Below are 18,201 nucleotides of genomic sequence, written 5' to 3'. Positions count from 1 at the left end.
ATAATATATAGAGACTGATTTCAATATTGCTATTTTTGGAAAAGTTTCTAGGTGGATGGTCAAGGGAAGGTATAACTGTGTGACCAACAGGGTTGTGTACATGGCTAAGTGCTGTACATGTCAAGCATTTTATATCGGAAAAACTGATAATTGTGATAAAAGAATTTACCAACACGTACACAGCATTCTGAAAAAGGATGATAGGAATGCGTTGGCCAAACATGCTGCTCGATGTCACAATTTCTCTAACTTCGAGTTTTGTATCCTACAGAAAACTGATGTAGCAGCTTTTTCTGGGGACTGGAAAAATCAACTATTTATGAAATGCTTTGGCAACTGAGACTGGATGCTGTGAACTTCCCAGGACTAAATGATGCTATTTTCCATTACGAGTGAATTAAAATTAAGACCATCAAAGCTTTAAACAACGTAAAGGGGTTTTTTTGTATTTTTTTTTTTTTTTGCTGTTGACATTAAGTTGTTTGGACAATGGTTGGTTTTGTTTGAGAGAGGCTAACATTGGATATAAGCAGTAATTATTCATTATGACTGGTGAGGATTTGTGATTGGTTCTTTGTTACTCCCGATTAGCATGCTTTCATCCGATTGGTGCCAATTTAGGGTTTATATTAGAACATCGAAATTTCATTATTTCGAATGTTCTAACAATGACCCCTATTCAGCGAACGCTGACAACATCGAACATTCAGAACACACAACACAAGCACACCAAACAAACAGCAATCCACACACACACATACATCCAAAATCTTGCAGCTAACCCTACACTAAACTGTACAAACACCACTAACTATCCACTTACTTAACCCAAACCCTAACCCTAAGGTCCGTCATTATCGCACACTCACCTCACCCGCTCCCTAACCCACCTAACCCTCACGTCCACACTATCGCACACATATCTCCCTCACGCCCTAACCCTAACTCACCTAACCCACGCCCAATCGCACACTTACCTGAACCCGACCCGTAACTTTCCACCACAATGCTGAAAATAGCTAAATGACAGAAATGGACAACCAAATTCTTTCCCTAGGAAAAAATTTGGTTATCTGTCGTTTCGCTATTTTCAGTGTTCGCTGAATAGGGATCGATGTTAGAATGTTCAAAATAATGAAATTTTGACTTTCTAATATAGACCCGCCAATTTAACATGACCCCATTGTTTGGCTCTTCTAGTGACAGTTTAACTATCGGATGAAAATAGTATTTTGGCATTCAGACTGGGAAAGACTTACCCAGTCAACAAAGTGCAAACACACTAAAATAAAAATAAATAAATAAAAATCCTGCTTTGTCAGATATGACCTGAGCCTGTTGTCTTGTTCGCTTCAATCTGTGGTCTGTGCTTATACTTCAGATTTAGCTCTTATAATATGCTGCTTAATTTGACAGGGTAATCCAGTGAATTTGCCCTAGGTTTGCATTGTGGTACTTTTCTCAGTGGGCTTTCCCAGAAGGACAAATGCAGTTAGCAAAGTGAAATAAGTAGTAAATATTGGACTGTATTAGTCATATAATTCTGTCACAATTTAATTTTATTTTGTCAAAAGAAATCTATATTTTCCAGTAGTCTGGTCAGATTCTAGCATTTGTTATATAATATACGGGATAGGGGAGAGAGAGAGGAGGAGCAGAACATACAACCCTCGGTTAAATCCCATTGTTGAGAAGTGTTTTTGGTGACTCACATTAGAATGCTGCATTTCTGTTGCAGGTAGTTTGTCTTACTTGACCTTATTTATGTTGTCCATGGTGCAGAGTTTGTCATATAACATACGGTATGTAGGGGAAAAGAGAATACACCCTTCATTCCTTAGACAAATGCCATTTTTGTCATATAACATACGGCATGCAGGGGAAAGAGAATACACCCTACAGTCCTTAGACAAATGCCATTTTTGTCATATAACATGTGGTGTGTAGGGGAAAGAGAATACACCCTACAGTCCTTAGACAAATGCCATTTTTGTCATATAACATATGGTGTGTAGGGGAAAGAGAATACACCCTACAGTCCTTAGACAAATGCCATTTTTGTCATATAACATACGGTGTGTAGGGGAAAAGAGAATACACCCTACAGTCCTTAGACAAATGCCATTTTTGTCATATAACATATGGTGTGTAGGGGAAAGAGAATACACCCTACAGTCCTTAGACAAATGCCATTTTTGTCATATAACATATGGTGTGTAGGGGAAAGAGAATACACCCTACAGTCCTTAGACAAATGCCATTTTTGTCATATAACATATGGTATGTAGGGGAAAGAGAATACACCCTACAGTCCTTAGACAAATGCCATTTTTGTCATATAACATATGGTATGTAGGGGAAAAGAGAATACACCCTACAGTCCTTAGACAAATGCCATTTTTGTCATATAACATATGGTGTGTAGGGGAAAAGAGAATACAACCTACAGTCCTTAGGCAAATGCCATTTTTGTCATATAACATATGGTGTGTAGGGGAAAGAGAATACACCCTACAGTCCTTAGACATGCCATTTTTGTCATATAACATATGGTGTGTAGGGGAAAAGCGAATGCACCCTACAGTCCTTAGACAAATGCCATTTTTAAGTATTTTTGAATAATCATACTAAAATATCACCCTGCTCTTGCAAACCAGCTTGCCTTACCTGAATTTACTTATGTTGTCCAGACAGATAATGAAGGGTGTTTTTTCCCTTCTTCTGCTCCTGTCATAGTTGATACAAGTAGTTTAGCTGAGTGTTATTCTAATACTTACATCTTGAATAACTTCCTTAGTTACAGAGACCATTAAGATGTTATCATGAAGTACATTTTTCATATATACAACTGTATCTATGAACAACCTAAACATTACACCTGTATTGATTTTCCTGGGCTCAACCTGAAAATGGTCCATTTGGATCAGAGTTTTCCCCCAGTTAATAAGTAAAAGTAAAATCAATAAAAATATAATTACTGAGGAAAGATATTTTGAAAAGCACATGAAAATTTCACATAGAGTGTTATTTTATTTTTTGTCAAAGCACATTATTGCTGGGCTACAATTTAGTGCCTTATAAAATCTGAAACAAACTAAAGTATTTCTACACAGCAATTCATCATCATGTGATCAACAATTAATTTAACCAGTTAATCAGATTCAAAACATATAAACCAAATTCTATTTCCTCTGATTGGTGAATGTATAAACTAATAAAATCAATGAGCTGTCAGATTAAATATTTTCCATGAATGTAACTCTTGTAAAGGTTTTGTCAAGCCTGTTAGTCAGTCTGATATTCATAATTCTTTAAAACTATTTTTATTAATAGAATATTGTTGGGCTTTTATATTTTGAAGAATGTGTTTCTGCTGAAAGGAGAAAACCAGGATAAGTCCTGTTGCTCATAGTGATTTGTGAAAGCTTAACAGCTTTATAAGATTACTTTTACAAGCAGCACTGTACCAACCATAATGATTCAAATAGGGACAGTTTAAATGATGTCATTAAGTGTTTATGACACATTGTGAAAGGTATCACTTATTCTTTTTTTTTTTGGAAAGGTAAGGGAAGCAGATGATAAAACAGAAAGCTTGGTTATCCCCAACACCACACATATTTTATATATCTATGTTGACACAACTGTTTTTTAATTGAAAAAAATAGTTCAGCGAGAATTATCACCAATTCTCAGTCATTTAAACTTAAGTATTTCATATAAGACTAGTTTCATTATATTTTTGCATGTGTAACTAACAGCTCATGACTAAGCAAAAGGTACAACAGAATTATTATGGTTTCCAAGTGATTAAAAGCAAATCAGTCTTTTGCCTCATTCCTTATTATGTTCTTTGTCCATTCAGCAAGTCTGTCCAGTACCAGGCCTTTTTTACAAGCTCTTGCTTACGTAACTGATACATTTTGTTACTTCTTGTATTTCAGGGTAAGGTTGAGGCAGAATTCCAACTTCTTACAGTTGAAGAAGCTGAGAAAAGTCCTGTTGGTCTGGGACGTAAAGAACCTGAGCCACTAGAAAAGCCAAAGTAAGTGTAACCCCTTATCTTCTCAATGTTTGTAGTCTGTTTCATGGTTTTCTGTCTTGCTTTCCACAGCACCTCTGACACTGGTATCTTTTTATAGTGCACTTAGTAATTACTTAGGGTGGTCAACATTTACACCACAGCGGTAACTTAACTAACAAAGTCTTAGTCATATTACTTTCTTTAAGGAGCCTGATACGTTACTATATTAGTCTTTCTTTTTATTTATCTTGTATCCAGAGCACAGATTTATAACAGAGTATGTTCAATAAACACACTGCCTTACTGGTATATGGGTACTAGTGCCCTGCTACCCTATCTCTGACAGTCTGCCAAAGCTTAGAGCTCCTCCCCCTGCCTCTCTGTAGGTGTGATGGACCAATCACATGAGAGTACACGGACTGCCTTTCAGACCCACAAACAGAACCCTTTCAGTTTTCCTGGGTCCAGAAAGAAGAGAAGATAAAAATGCAAGCTTGTGAACACTTACTGTTACAAACCAAAAGCCATGTACTGTATATACACACACACACACACACACACACACACACACACACACACACACACACACACACACACACACACACACACACACACACACACACACACACACACACACACACACACACACACACACACACACACACACACACACACACACACACACACGGCTGTTGAGCATAACTCAATAGTAACTCCAACCCCAAATTATGTGCATCCAAAAAAGGGGGATGGTAGGTTGGTATTGCTAGTATGGCTGTGTGTTCTACAAACATCTTCTGCTACAGGTAAGTAGGATTTATGCAACAGTACTATATTCAACAAACACACTGCCTACTGACATATGAGTAGATTTCCAAAGCTTTCTCAGTCTGGGAGGATAAAGGATAAGGGTCCAGGATCACCTGAGAAATAGTGCTAGCAAAGCCTGAAGAATGGTCCTAGAGAAGCCTGCTCTGGATTTAGAAAAGCCAACCAGGTTGCAGTGCTTCGTAAAGGGATGGACAGAAGACCAAGCTGCTCTCTCTAGAATACTTCTAGAGTCCACTCCTTTCCAATATGCCACTGAAGAAGAAAAGGTCCTAGCGGAATGAGGAATTTCCTTGCCTGGATTTGTCTTGCTATGATGGGTGTAACAAAAAATAACAGAGGGTAATCAGTGTGCAGTGGTTTGCTTAGAGACAAGTTGACTCTTCTTTGCCCCAGTGCAGTTAATAAAAAGCCTTTCAGCATTCCTAAAGGGTTTAGTTCTGCTACTACCCATATGCCAGTAAAGCAGTGGTGTGTTCTATGAACATCTACTTTACAAGAAAGTAGGATTTATGTAACTGTGCTGTTTTTAGAATAATATTTTCAAAATAATTAGTATAAATACTGTCTTGTCCCACCTGCCCTGTAGTTTAGAAAAGATAAATTCACATTTCCAAATCTTCAAACATTAATCCTTATGAAAGAAAAAAAAAACATTTAGCTAACAAGAATTCAGCATCTGCCTCTAAGTATCTGTTTCAGACTTCCAGTATGTCTGTTTTATAAGTAATAGAAGTGGTATAGAGCAATGTTTATTACTTCATATGACACAGGGACAAATCTAGCATATAAAAGAAAGAGTGTATTTATTTACTGACATTTACTAGGAAAGTTTGAATGGACAAGTAAAAGCAGGCACTGCCGAAAACCAGAAACCACGAGAGTGATACAACAAACACTTTTATTAGGCAAAATAATAAAACTTTAAGTCATAAAAATGCATTAACTTTATCACTGCATTTTTTTATCCTAAAACAACCTAGGCTTCATCAGATGCAAAAAGGCATGGGGAGAAAAGCTCCAAGATAGCATATTCAATGCAATAAATGTTTTCAATAACAGATTTTATAACAGTTTCATTGAATACATAGCATAATAGTCAGTATAATAAAATGTGTATTGATATTTACAAACATTACATTTACAAGCCTTGTACTGAGACTTTATAGATAGAAGAGTATTGTATAAGACAGGCAGGAGTGATTTAAGAAATGTAATTGACTGAGGTATTAGGGGAGATATACAGGTTTGAGTGTTAACACAGAAGTAGTGATGGAATAGTAATTTGGTTGTTCATAGGTGTGTACTAGGCTAATGGCCCTGGAGCCTATACAAGCCTAGCCCATAGAAGTGCCCTGGCATCATGCTGTCTGACATTAGTTCCCAGTGCCTCTATCAAGCAGAGCCACTGTACTGATCCCCGAAGTGAACTTTCTATTTCCTATCCAGTCATCAAGATTTCTCTTGAAGAGGGACAGTGAGCTGTTCTGCTTGACATGTATGGGAAGTCTATTCCAGAGCATGGGCAGTCTCTGGGTTATGAACCTGTCCCTCCAGCATGTTCTGTTGATTGTGGTAATGAGGCTGAGGTCTCTGGAGCATGTGGTGTGGAGAGATTGGGATTTCTTTAGATGTAGCATTTCTAACAGAGCTGAATCAGACATGGCTTTGTAAGTCAAGCAGAGATCGCCTCTTAGTAGACGATATGAGACAGAAAATAGCTGGAGTTTTTTGAGTCTCTCCATGTAGGACATGTGCTTAAGGCCTAGGATCCTCTTTATGAGGTACTTGTGGGTCCTTTCCAGCTGTTTCATGTGTCTAGTGGGGTACATGCCAAATGAGGCATTATACTCGATGATTGGCCTGATGAGGGAAGAGTAGAGGGAGACAATGACCTCTTTCTTCTTGGATACAAAACCCTTAGTAATGAGATGTGCCACATAGAAGGATTTTCTGACCACAGTAACAATGTGGTGGTTGAAGGAGAGGTTGCTGTCAATCTGTGTCCCCGGATCTCTTATAAGGCCTTCAGTGTTCAGTGGGCTCCCATCAATTTGGTAATTAGTGGGAACTGAGTTTTTCTCAAAGGGGATGATGACACATTTTTTGGCATTAAGCTTAAGGCCATGGTTTCAAAACAAGTCATTGGTCTCAGTGAGGCCTTTCTGTAGGCTGTCTACATCACTTGGGGAGTTAATAATGGCTCCCAGCTTGCAGTCGTGTGCAAACCTGGTCAGCCAGAGTCCCTCCATGTTGGCCTGGACTTCTGAGAAGTAGATGCCAAACAGGAGAGGACCCAGGACTGATCCCTGTGGGACTCCACTCATGACTGGTAGGCAGTCTGACTTGGAGTCCGCTAGTTTCACACTGTGGGTTCTATCTGTGAGCCAATTTGCAACCCACCTAGTGATATAAGGGTTGATGCCTAGTTTGGTGAGTTTATCAATAATTCCTGAGTGGGGAATGGTATCAAAGGCCTTGGCCAGATCAAGGTAGGCTGTATGAACTGCCTTGCCCTCATCCACAACCCTGGTGACTGACTCAGAGAAGTCAACCAGGTTGAGAAAGCATGATACACATTTCACAAAACCAAATTGCGTGGGATCTAGAGTTTGGAGATTCTCTATATCCTTGTTAATTAGGTCCATGATGATGCACTCCATAGCCTTACATATTAGACTTGTCAGGTTAATAGGGCGATAATTCCCAGGGTCTGTAGTCACTCCCCCTTTATGGAGAGCGATGATTGTAGCAGTGCGCCATTCAGTAGGGACAAAGCCTGAGGTGAGGCTGTGATTGAACAGGGCAGACAGATGTGGTGCCAGTTCACTTTGTAGTTTATGTAGAACACATCCAGGGGTATTGTCGGGTCCCATGGAAGTTGTATTCTTGGCCTTGGACAATGCAGCTTTAACCTGTGCTGCAGTAATGCTGGGTGCCTGGCATTCCTCCAATATTGTGATTGGTCCTTTGGGGGGGAAGAGGGGTAAAGTTGGCACTGACACTGTCAGCCAGTATGTTGGCAATATCTGTTGGCTCAGTATAGGAGGTAGCATTATGCTAATTAGCAGTAGGTATAGTAATTTAAGAAGTACAGTAAAGTGAGCTATTCAAAGGGGATAAGTAGGTTAAGTGATTTAGTGCTTTAAAGGGGAGGTATAAGAAAGGTGATGAAGGGTGCTAGAGAGCTATGCCCCAGATGAGTAGCAGAGACAAAGCCAGGATGCAGACAGGAAATCTTTTAGTAATGATTTGAAAAGATGAAGGTGTGTGACAGACCTGGTTGATATAGGAATTTTATTGCAAGTTCTAGTTAAACTATTGGAATAGAGACTAACTCCAGCAGCAGTTTGTGGTTTGTAGATGGCACTTGTTTATTATTTGAACTATGGAGACTATTTGCAAGATAGTATTGGAGTAGGGGTCTAATTACTGGGCAGGCAGATGGGGTATGGATTATTTTATGGGTTAGCATCAGCTGAGTATAAGATAGGTGGTGAGGAAGCTTGAGCCAGCTAAGCTAAACAGTGCTGGGGCTGATAAGGTTTGTTGCAAGTGAATCTGGCAACTTTGTTATACCATTGTTCAAATTTAGAACAAAGTGAGGCTTATAGGTTGGTCATGATAGGAGCTCCATATAGGAGAGAGGGTAAGAGATAAATGGTAGCTAGGGTTACCTTGGCAGAGTCTGTAAGGAATTTCTTTACCCTGTGTAGGGCACCTAGTTTTTGATGGGCATTCTTAATACTGTTATGGATATATAAACTGAATTTAAGACTGATGTCGATTGGCATGCCAAGTAGTTTTGTATGTAGGATCACTTCAATTATGACATTATTTAAGGAAGACATTTTAAAATTGTTTTTTTTTTTTTTTCGTGGAAATGGATTTTGGAAAAAAAGAGAAGTAGTTTAGTTTTTTGGGGATGTAGTGGCAGGTGATTATCTTGTAGCCAACTTTCAACAGAGTTAAAGGCTTCTTGAGTAATTCTGTGAGGTGAATGGTGTTAAGTTGTGATAACTATGGTTAGGTTATAGGAAATGTATATTAGGGTTGAATCATTAATGAATTGTATGAGAGAAGCTTACTGAAAGGATTTATGTAAATTAGTAGTGAATATATTAAAGAGTAGAGTTCAGTACAGAATGGAGCATATACGGGGAGGTGATCACTGAATGAATCACGGAAGGTACCACTGGAGACACACGTAGTGGAATCGGACACCAATTGAGCCACTGTTTTTGGGATAGTTATAACGTGCGGGGGAGTAAATGAAATGAGTCAATCTAAACAGGTTTAGGTTAGCTGATGGATATTTTATGGAGATAATTTGCCAATCCAAATTAACGTGACCTAGGATTATCTTTTCATTGCAGATTGTATGTGAAATCCAGTTTAGGATGTTTTCTAGGGTTGTAGCATTATTACCTGGGGGGAATATAGAGTACTATAAAATATAGTTCTTCATGGTTATTTAGTTTAAGATGGAAGATAAGGAATTCAGTGTTATGGAATTTGGAAATAAGTTTGTTTTAGGGTAAGATTTCTTGATAGTCAGGGGATACTAAAGCTACTCCACCACCTTTTTTTGAGTTCCATCAGCCCTGGTATTATAACCAGGGAGTGAAATTTCAGCTCCAAGTATATGTGGTTTAAGTCAATTTTCAGTTATTACAAGCATACCTGGTTTATTGGGGGAGATCAGGGCATGGAGTATTATAGATACTATGAGTAGTTAAGGAAATGAACTTAAGCTGTTTAGGTGAGTTTGAGATAAGTTTGAGATAGGTGGATTGGTGATGGTTTTGATGATGGTGATGTGGTCTCTGGTTCAGAAGGAGACGGGTGAACTGAGCAGAAGAAGGGAATGGCTTCAGATGGGTTTGTAGGGGAGTCAGAATGGGATGAGGGGCCAGTGTTGGGATGAATATCCCCATAAAGAGGTAATAGACAGAGAGAGACAGAGAGAGAGAGAGATGGATATGTTTGGTAAACTTGTTCTTGTTCATCTGTAGCAGTTAATTTTATTTTGATGTGGTAGGTGTGAGGGTTTAGTAATTTGAATTTGAAGTAAAGATTGGATGAGTCTTTGTATATACTGGAAGTGATCAGTGGGAAAGTGAGGTAATTTGAATGGTTAGAGGTGGAGCACATAGTGGGAGAAATGTGTACAAGACTGAGTGATGTATAAGTTATAAGGTGATAAAACAGCAAGAGTAATGATGCAGTAATATGTAAGAGAAGCGAGAAGCATGGTATTTATCTTGGTAGAGAGAGAGGTCAGAGAAAGAGAAGCTAGAACACTGGGATATGAATATAGGAGGGGGAGGAGTAGATAGCTGCATGAGGTGAATGGTGTTAAGTTGTGATCACTGTGGTTAGTTAGGAAATATAAGAGAGGAAAGAAAGCTTATTTATTTATTTACCATTTCCTGACTGGGAAAGTCCGATGAGGACAGAGCCTATTTTTAGCAGATGCCCAGAAAGAAATGCTCTAGATTCATGTCTTTGGAAGTTAAAGTGCTTAAATGCAGACTGATGATTTAGAAATTGTGTGTATTCTTGTGCCCAGTGCTTATCTATGTTTATGTGTATACCTTTAAAAGGGGTGGGAAGTAGGTGGAATTCTGGGTGTAGAACAGGTCCTATAAATATAATGCCATGAGAGGTGAATAGGGAATTGGGGAAGGGAGCCTAGTGGGGAAACAGCTCCAATAACAGCAGGAGGAGTCTTTATCTGTTAGGTGGTCAGTGGAACAATTTTCTGTAACAGGGACATTAATCTAGCACGTGCTTTGGAAGCACAAGGGATATACTACTCCAAACTGCAGTTACAGTAGAGCTGTTTAGAAAGACTAAAGTATTACAAAACGCTATGAAGCTAAAGGTGAGTTTTCCTCAATTACTGTTTCACAGCAAACAAATTAAGTGCATGAAAATTTGCAGAGAGGAGTGAAATAAACTAAGTTTGGTTGAGAGAGCAGCAGTAAGAGTGTAACCAACTACCTGAAGGAGAAAAAGGCCAGCCAGTAATATAACAAATATTGTTTAAAATTGTGAGCATGGATTCTGTGGTAGGACACTGCACTCTACTACTATTATAAGACAGCAGACAATAAGAATTAGAACAACAATCTGTTATAAGCCTTATGTGAATAATGCAGTGGCCCTAAATAACATCACAAGGGTACACTCTGAGCTCCTTGCTGAAATTAATCTGTATGACTGAACAAAGAACTCAGAATGTGTGAGAAGTCAAGCTACTTTTCTTTTTGTTTTTTGTTGTTTTGTTAGCAGAAAGGATTATGTTTCAGAAGAGAGTGTCGCATTTTAGCTGAGTTTAGTGAGTTTTCTATCACCATACATTTATAAGCTTACAAGTTCACCATTTGTTGGGCTATGAACCCAACGTGCTACAATCATGTTACTAGAACTTAGTTGAATGAATAGGCAAAGCTAATTTTTTTCAGGGACTCAATAGCTTCTATGAAGGATCTTTTTTATACAATTCTGTTACGAATAGATCTTATGTGTAATTTATAACTTAATTCATCTTTTCATAAACTGATTAATTTTTAATTGTTTGAAACTTGTAGTTCAATAGATCATCCATATTTATTAGCCTAGCATGTTGGATCCCATCAGCAAACCAAATCCCATACAGCTTGACCAAGCTATAATGATGAGTCACTGCAGTAATTCCTGCCTAAGCAATATCTCTATTGATATTCCGCTTGTTACAGTCAATATAACTCTGTATGAACTCTGTCATATCTGGGTCAGACATTTTATGAAGCCCATGACTTGGAGATATGGTCAGTACTTAACAGGTGTTGATCCCCCTCATAAATTGTCTCCACATTCTTCTGACTTTTGCATACCAATTATATAATGGAAGAGCTAACAAGTTTTTAACAAAATAAACCCAATGTAGAAAAATGTTCATCTTCATAAAATTTCTTCTACATACAAAGGAAAGCTTTAAGTAGTCCCATTTTGAGTAAAATCAAGTACACTTTGATATGTCTATTTTCACTACAGTTCTAATAACTGTCTTACATTTGCTTTGTAATTCCATCCCAGATATTTAAGGCTGACACTATCTTCTGAACATCAGTTTTATTTCTAAATGATGCTGGCAAAGGCAGGATTTTAGTTTTTTTTAAATATATTTTCTAACCAGAAAAATTGTCCTGTAACCTTAATTTTTTTTCAAAAAAGATTGTTTTATCAAACATGTGGCTTGTGAAACTATTAATGTCAGTTTGTAACCTTATACTAAAAGTTTAAATTTTGCTCCTTTTATATTAATGGAAGCTTCATCCCCCCCACCACTCCACTTTACGCATGCATGCTAACCCCAACTCTAACCGTACCCTGGCCCTAAGCCTAACCCTAGCCCCACATATTACGTTATTAAAAATCATTTCCTTAACAGTGCCAGTATGCAAGACAAGAGGACACATAACATACACAACACCAAACATGCAAACCAAAAAAATCTTTCTCCTTACCTAACCGTTGCCCTACCCTAACCCACAGATATTTGTACATTCACACCAACCACTAAAATGTTTTCATCTATTCATTCATTTCTCTTTATATGTCTACTTAACAAACACTATCAAAATGAGCAGTCAGACATTTGAGTATTCACTCAAAATGTGCTTTCAACAGTTTGTGTTTTCAGTATTTTCAACCCTCCACAAACTTTTCTGACAAATGTATTTTTGATATTTGAGATGTAACTATATATCAAGATTTTTGGGGAAACATAATAGCTGACTTGTTCTGATTGTGAGGAAAAACTTATTCCATAATCTTGGAAGACATTGCATAATGCATCTATCATATTTTTGTTTGATAAACATTTATACTTGTTTTTAGTGCTAAATTCTGAGATCAGGCATTAGCTGCTAGATGCAAATAGTACAGTGTATTGAGTGATATATGTGAAGGTGTGTTTGTATAAATTGGATAACAGTAAACAAAATGAACTGCAAAAAGATGCTTCCCTCCTCTCTCAGTGAGTTTTCAAAGTTCATTGGTATAAAACCTTTTCTTAAGGGATTTCACTCAAACTAGTTTTTCCCTGATGTATCCCTTCTGTGTTGCTACCTTAAGATTAGAGATTAAATTGAGGTCCAACCTGAGTAAACTGATAGATGTTAATACATCACCTGTGTTTATCAAAATAGTTGGGTCTTTTAATAAAATATTTCACAATACAAAATTATAATACACTAAACCACAATACATTTGTGTCTGTATATATTGTATACATCCTTCCTACATGATATTTATTTCAAACATCTCATTTCAGCATTTCTTTATTTCCTATTTTTAACTATTTTACCAAGTTTTTCAAGTTATATCACATTCCATCATTCCTCATATAATACATAACTGACCTTGTAGGAAAACTACCCTTCTGATGATTTGTTTTTCTGTGTTTTTTCAGTGCATTAGCATTTACCTCTAGCTATAACATATCTCCTCATCATCTCTGTTAATCTGATTATCTGAAAAAATCAGTATGCCAACCTTTGTTTCTACAACTTGTCTTTTACTACATATCTTCCAACCCCTCTTGCAGTATTGTGTTGAATTATTCCTGTCTTTACTACTGTTTCTTCCTTACACTTTTCTTCACCATCTGTCCTTTTTGTCATATATTCGCTTACTCCTCACTCATTCTGCAATGCTCACTACTGAAACAATGAATGCCTCCTAATCTCACCTAACACCTCACTACCTTACTGTGTTCTTAGCATTTGTTTGCTATTCCCCTACTCAGTGTTTAGCACCTTCAGACATGAGTACTGCCTCTGTATATTTTGTCTGCACAGATTTGTATGCACTGTAATTTTCTTACCTGTTATATTTATGTTTTTCTTCAAAATGACTTTGGTACTGTTCAATTACCATCAAAAGTCTTAGTTACCTACTCCAAATATATTGTCAATATGCTACCTAACCAAACTGCTCAAAGCAACTGCTATAAAGCTATCAGCTAATTTCAGTTTTTCATCAATAATTCATTTTTGTAACCTTATGCATTAAATCATCTTATTGTACCATGTTTCTACACAAAAATATGTGCATATTGCATTGCTTTTGTTGTAAAGTTTAAGTTTTGGTGTGTGAATATTGTTTTACTCTCAAAGTCTTTCTAAAAATGGACAAGGCCAGTGGACTGATACAGTCAGCAAACTGTAAATACAGGAAAAGAACATAAGTCATGTCTTTATTTTTTTCTTTAATTAGTGCATTTGTTTTGCTATAAACACAATGTGCCCTCATACTTTCTGTATTTTGTTTTAAACCCCCTTTGCTATTCCCTGATAAAATCCTACATTTTATTCTTCTAACTTTCATCCTCTTTCCCTTCTTGTACTCTGTATGTAATTCCTTAAAACATGCTGCTCATTTTATAGACAATGCTTTATACTCCTTTAGCATACCTGGCTGTTTTGCCCCAAATATTTTTTACTTTATTTTATTTTATTTAAGTCTGTTTAGAAGATTAGGGTACTGATCAATAATGATCAATTCAAGTTTTTGTGTTGGCTTGCAGACAATGGAAATGTCCAACAAATTGATCCAGCAACTAGGGTAGGTTTATACAAAATCACCAAAAGTGTTGTAATATGTTGTCTCTTGGATAATGACAACAGTAAGCATTTTGAAGTGGATATACTTCTTCACACATGTCAGTTGACAAGACAGGTTTAATGTTAGCTTTTAACACAGTCAACAGATGCCATCAGTGACTGGGTTAATGTATAGCATTAAATCTGCCATGTCAGTTCAGGAGGCACTGATTTAGCTGGCCATATCAGTGTTTCCTGTTTACTGTCTCTGCTATTTCTGTGCAGTTTCTGAAGAGTCTCACACCCCATTTTTTATTACTATTAAGTACTTCTGATATAAGTAATACAAGCAAGAACACATGAGTAGTAGTATATTTTCTAAACTGAGTGCCCATGGTACACACACACACACACACACACACACACACACACACACACACACACATGTGCACAGACATATCTATGGAGGGTACTTTCTGGCTCTATTAATGCACTATTTTGTCTTTAACAGCTGGCCTAATGAGTTAGTCAGTCACTATATGATATTCATAAGCATCTAAAATATATGTTTTGGTTCATATTATGTACAGCTCTAGCTGTCCAGCTAAAAAACAAATCTCCCCTTAGTATGTGACCGCCAGACTTCTACTTTTTTATCCTATTCCTAGTATGAAAGGATAACAAATATATTCCTGTTGATCTGACAAAGAGCTAAGTTATATAATAAAAATCGGTATTATGTATGATCGCAACCAGATTTCAGAAGTAGCTTAAGTCGTCATGTTTATGCAAAACCAGGTATCGTAACCCTAGAAGGGGTGTGTAAAGAAGTAAGTACTACTGTGTCACAGAGAGTATGAGGCACAAAGAAGAATAATGGTGAAATTTTCGAGTCCCGGGTGCCATGCCTCATGTCTTGTGTGAACTCCACAGTGGTACACCGCATTACAACTCCTGCATTCCCAATTACAGTGTTAGCAATGGAAAGTCACTGACGAATATACTAACCAACTTTCCATGGCCACTAATCCTCACAAGCAAAGGTGCCTGTAAGTAAGAATGAGTAATGGTGCACTGATTCCTAACAGAGCGCTGCCTGTCCCTCAGCGGGACTCCTGTACTAGGGGTGCTAACCATTATCCCACTTCACACGTAAGAATGAGTAACGGTGCACTGATTCCTAACAGAGCGCTGCCTGTCCCTCAGCGGGACTCCTGTACTAGGGGTGCTAACCATTATCCCACTTCACACGTAAGAATGCGTAATGGTGCACTGATTCCTAATAGAGCGCTGCTGACTCCTGTACTAGGGGTGCTAACCATTATCCCACTTCACACGTAAGAATGAGTAACGGTGCACTGATTCCTAACAGAGCGCTGCCTGTCCCTCAGCGGGACTCCTGTACTAGGGGTGCTAACCATTATCCCACTTCACACGTAAGAATGAGTAACGGTGCACTGATTCCTAACAGAGAGCTGCCTGTCCCTCAGCAGGACTCCTGTACTAGGGGTGCTAACCATTATCCCACTTCACACGTAAGAATGAGTAACGGTGCACTGATTCCTAACAGAGCGCTGCCTGTCCCTCAGCGGGACTCCTGTACTAGGGGTGCTAACCATTATCCCACTTCACACACATAGTTCTGTAAAGCTGAGCTTGTTTACTCCCAGCAGCCACTTACAGTCCTAACAAGGGCTACTGTAAATGCTGAATGATTCACTGAAATATCTAACTAATTTATCAATCACAGATTACACTGACACCACTTAAAAGGCTTTGAAATGGCCCGCTTCTGTTGTCCGTAATGGTGAGTTTCATGATTTCAAAGATTAACGACGACTGACAGTCAGCAGTCATGTGTATAGGTCGGGAAAGAACACTACCAGGATAAAGAAATTATGCCGTTATTCCTCTTCCTATGTGAAAACCAATCTGACAAAATAGTAGTTAAGACTTTGCACATCCCTTCTTAAGGTTAACATGCATCCTTTTGCGAAAATATAACGAATTATGCCACCATGGCAATCTGGTTGTGATAAAACATAAGTACCTAAAAATGGTTCCTTTTAATGCTGTCGAACATTAAAATCACATGCTAGCATTTATTATACCAGAATGAAAACAGCACTTTAGTTTACACCTGTCAAATCAGCCTCAGAAGAACAAGGATATATATATATACATATATATATATATATATATATATATATATATATATATATATATATATATATATATATATTTTTTTTTTTTTTTTTTTTTTTTTAAATCTCCTTGTAAATAGAGATACCTGGAGCTCAATGAAGCAGATGTAAACTAACAGATATAAATGCAGTAAAAATTAAAACAATTAAATAATTAAGTAGTAACAATTAAATAATTAAAACAATAAGACCTGATGAAATGATTGTTATCAGTGCTTAATCTTTTCCCTATGTTGACAAGTTCCAGAACTTGAAAATGTTTAAATAAATATCTCTTGTTGGTTATAGGATGTATTCTATATGCCACTCTAGATCTTGTATCAACTAAAGAACTATAAATACATTCAAGATGTTATATTTTCTATGAAAGGAATGACACAATCCTATGGTGATTGTCACTGTGTCTGCAGTTGGGGGTTATGTTTTGTGTTTTAATATATGGATGTCTGAAATGTTAATTTAGTGACTCTAACCATTTGATTAGTGATGATGTTGTTATAAATATGCTGAGGATGTCAAATGAATAACCACACAAAAAAAAAAGAAATCTGTAGTGTTGTTTGAGGTATGCTAAAAAAGTTAAGTTGTTTGTTCTTTCTCTCCCAACACAAAAAAACACATCTCTACAAAATCTGTTATAAAATACAAGATGGTCAGCAAAACACCTTTGGTTTGTAAAAAATATTTATCTTATAGCAAAGGACATTGTTTTCTAAAACAATCTCCAAAAGTGACATATACCTATAAATCTTCGTTTCAGACAACTTTATGTTTAACTAGTATAGCTCTCACAAAATCCATCCCTGTTGTATTTGGGATAGAAGTAAAAAGAGACTTCACATCCAAAGTAACCAACAGATCATTTTCATGAAAAAAGGATGAATGACCGTGGTTAGCTAACTTCTCAAGGAAATCCATAGTGTCCCTTAAAACATGTTTGACCTCAATAAGTATAGTTTCAATGCCTTATCAAGATAAAAGATAAGGGGTTCAGTCAGCAGCCCGACACTGGACACTATGGGTCGCAGGGGTGGTTTTGTTCTATTTTTGTGGATCTACAAAATATGTATATAAATCATTGTCAATGATTTCTGTTAGCATCAGATCATATAAGCTAGCATGAACATCTCTTATCAAGTTGTTGAGGTTAAAGTTAGATATGAGTAAATAAGTCTCAGCATCATTAAGCATGTTCTCCATTTTGTTACAATATTGTGAGCTGTCCATAATGGTAATGGTTTCATTGTTCTTTAGCCTATAGAGAGCTTTCCTCTCATTAGTTGTTGAATTAAAGAACTCACATTTGGTATCATTATTATATAATTCAAATAAATCTCTTTCTACTGCTTGCTCAAAGGCATCTAACAATGGGTGCTGTTGTGGAATAAAAGTAGAGGGCTTTTTGAAAGTAAAAAAATTGCTGTCAGTTGTTGCCCTTTCCTGTCCATAAAGCATTTTAAGAGCTATGTTCCTAGTGAACATTTTAACATCTGCAATAATGTCAGTAATGTCACTACAGTCAGATGGAATGAATCCCAGGAATAGAGGAAAG

General features: G+C 37.2%; 1 protein-coding gene across 1 annotated transcript in view; it reads left to right on the top strand.

The window, feature by feature from the left end:
* LOC122817026 (fer-1-like protein 4) overlaps window positions 1-18,201 on the top strand; it is a 1,119,105-nt gene that overhangs the window by 1,052,388 nt on the left and 48,516 nt on the right. The window contains exon 44 of the mRNA XM_044090141.1: window positions 3,945-4,045. Within this exon, the coding sequence (XP_043946076.1) occupies window positions 3,945-4,045 (101 nt within the window). The remainder of the gene's footprint in view (window positions 1-3,944; window positions 4,046-18,201) is intronic.

Source organism: Protopterus annectens, chromosome 12.part0, assembly GCF_019279795.1.
Source record: "Protopterus annectens isolate FY-2018-M chromosome 12.part0, PAN1.0, whole genome shotgun sequence".
Taxonomy (NCBI): domain Eukaryota; kingdom Metazoa; phylum Chordata; order Ceratodontiformes; family Protopteridae; genus Protopterus; species Protopterus annectens.
The sequence above is the reverse complement of the archived record's forward strand: the minus strand, read 5'-3'. Positions and strand labels throughout refer to the sequence as shown.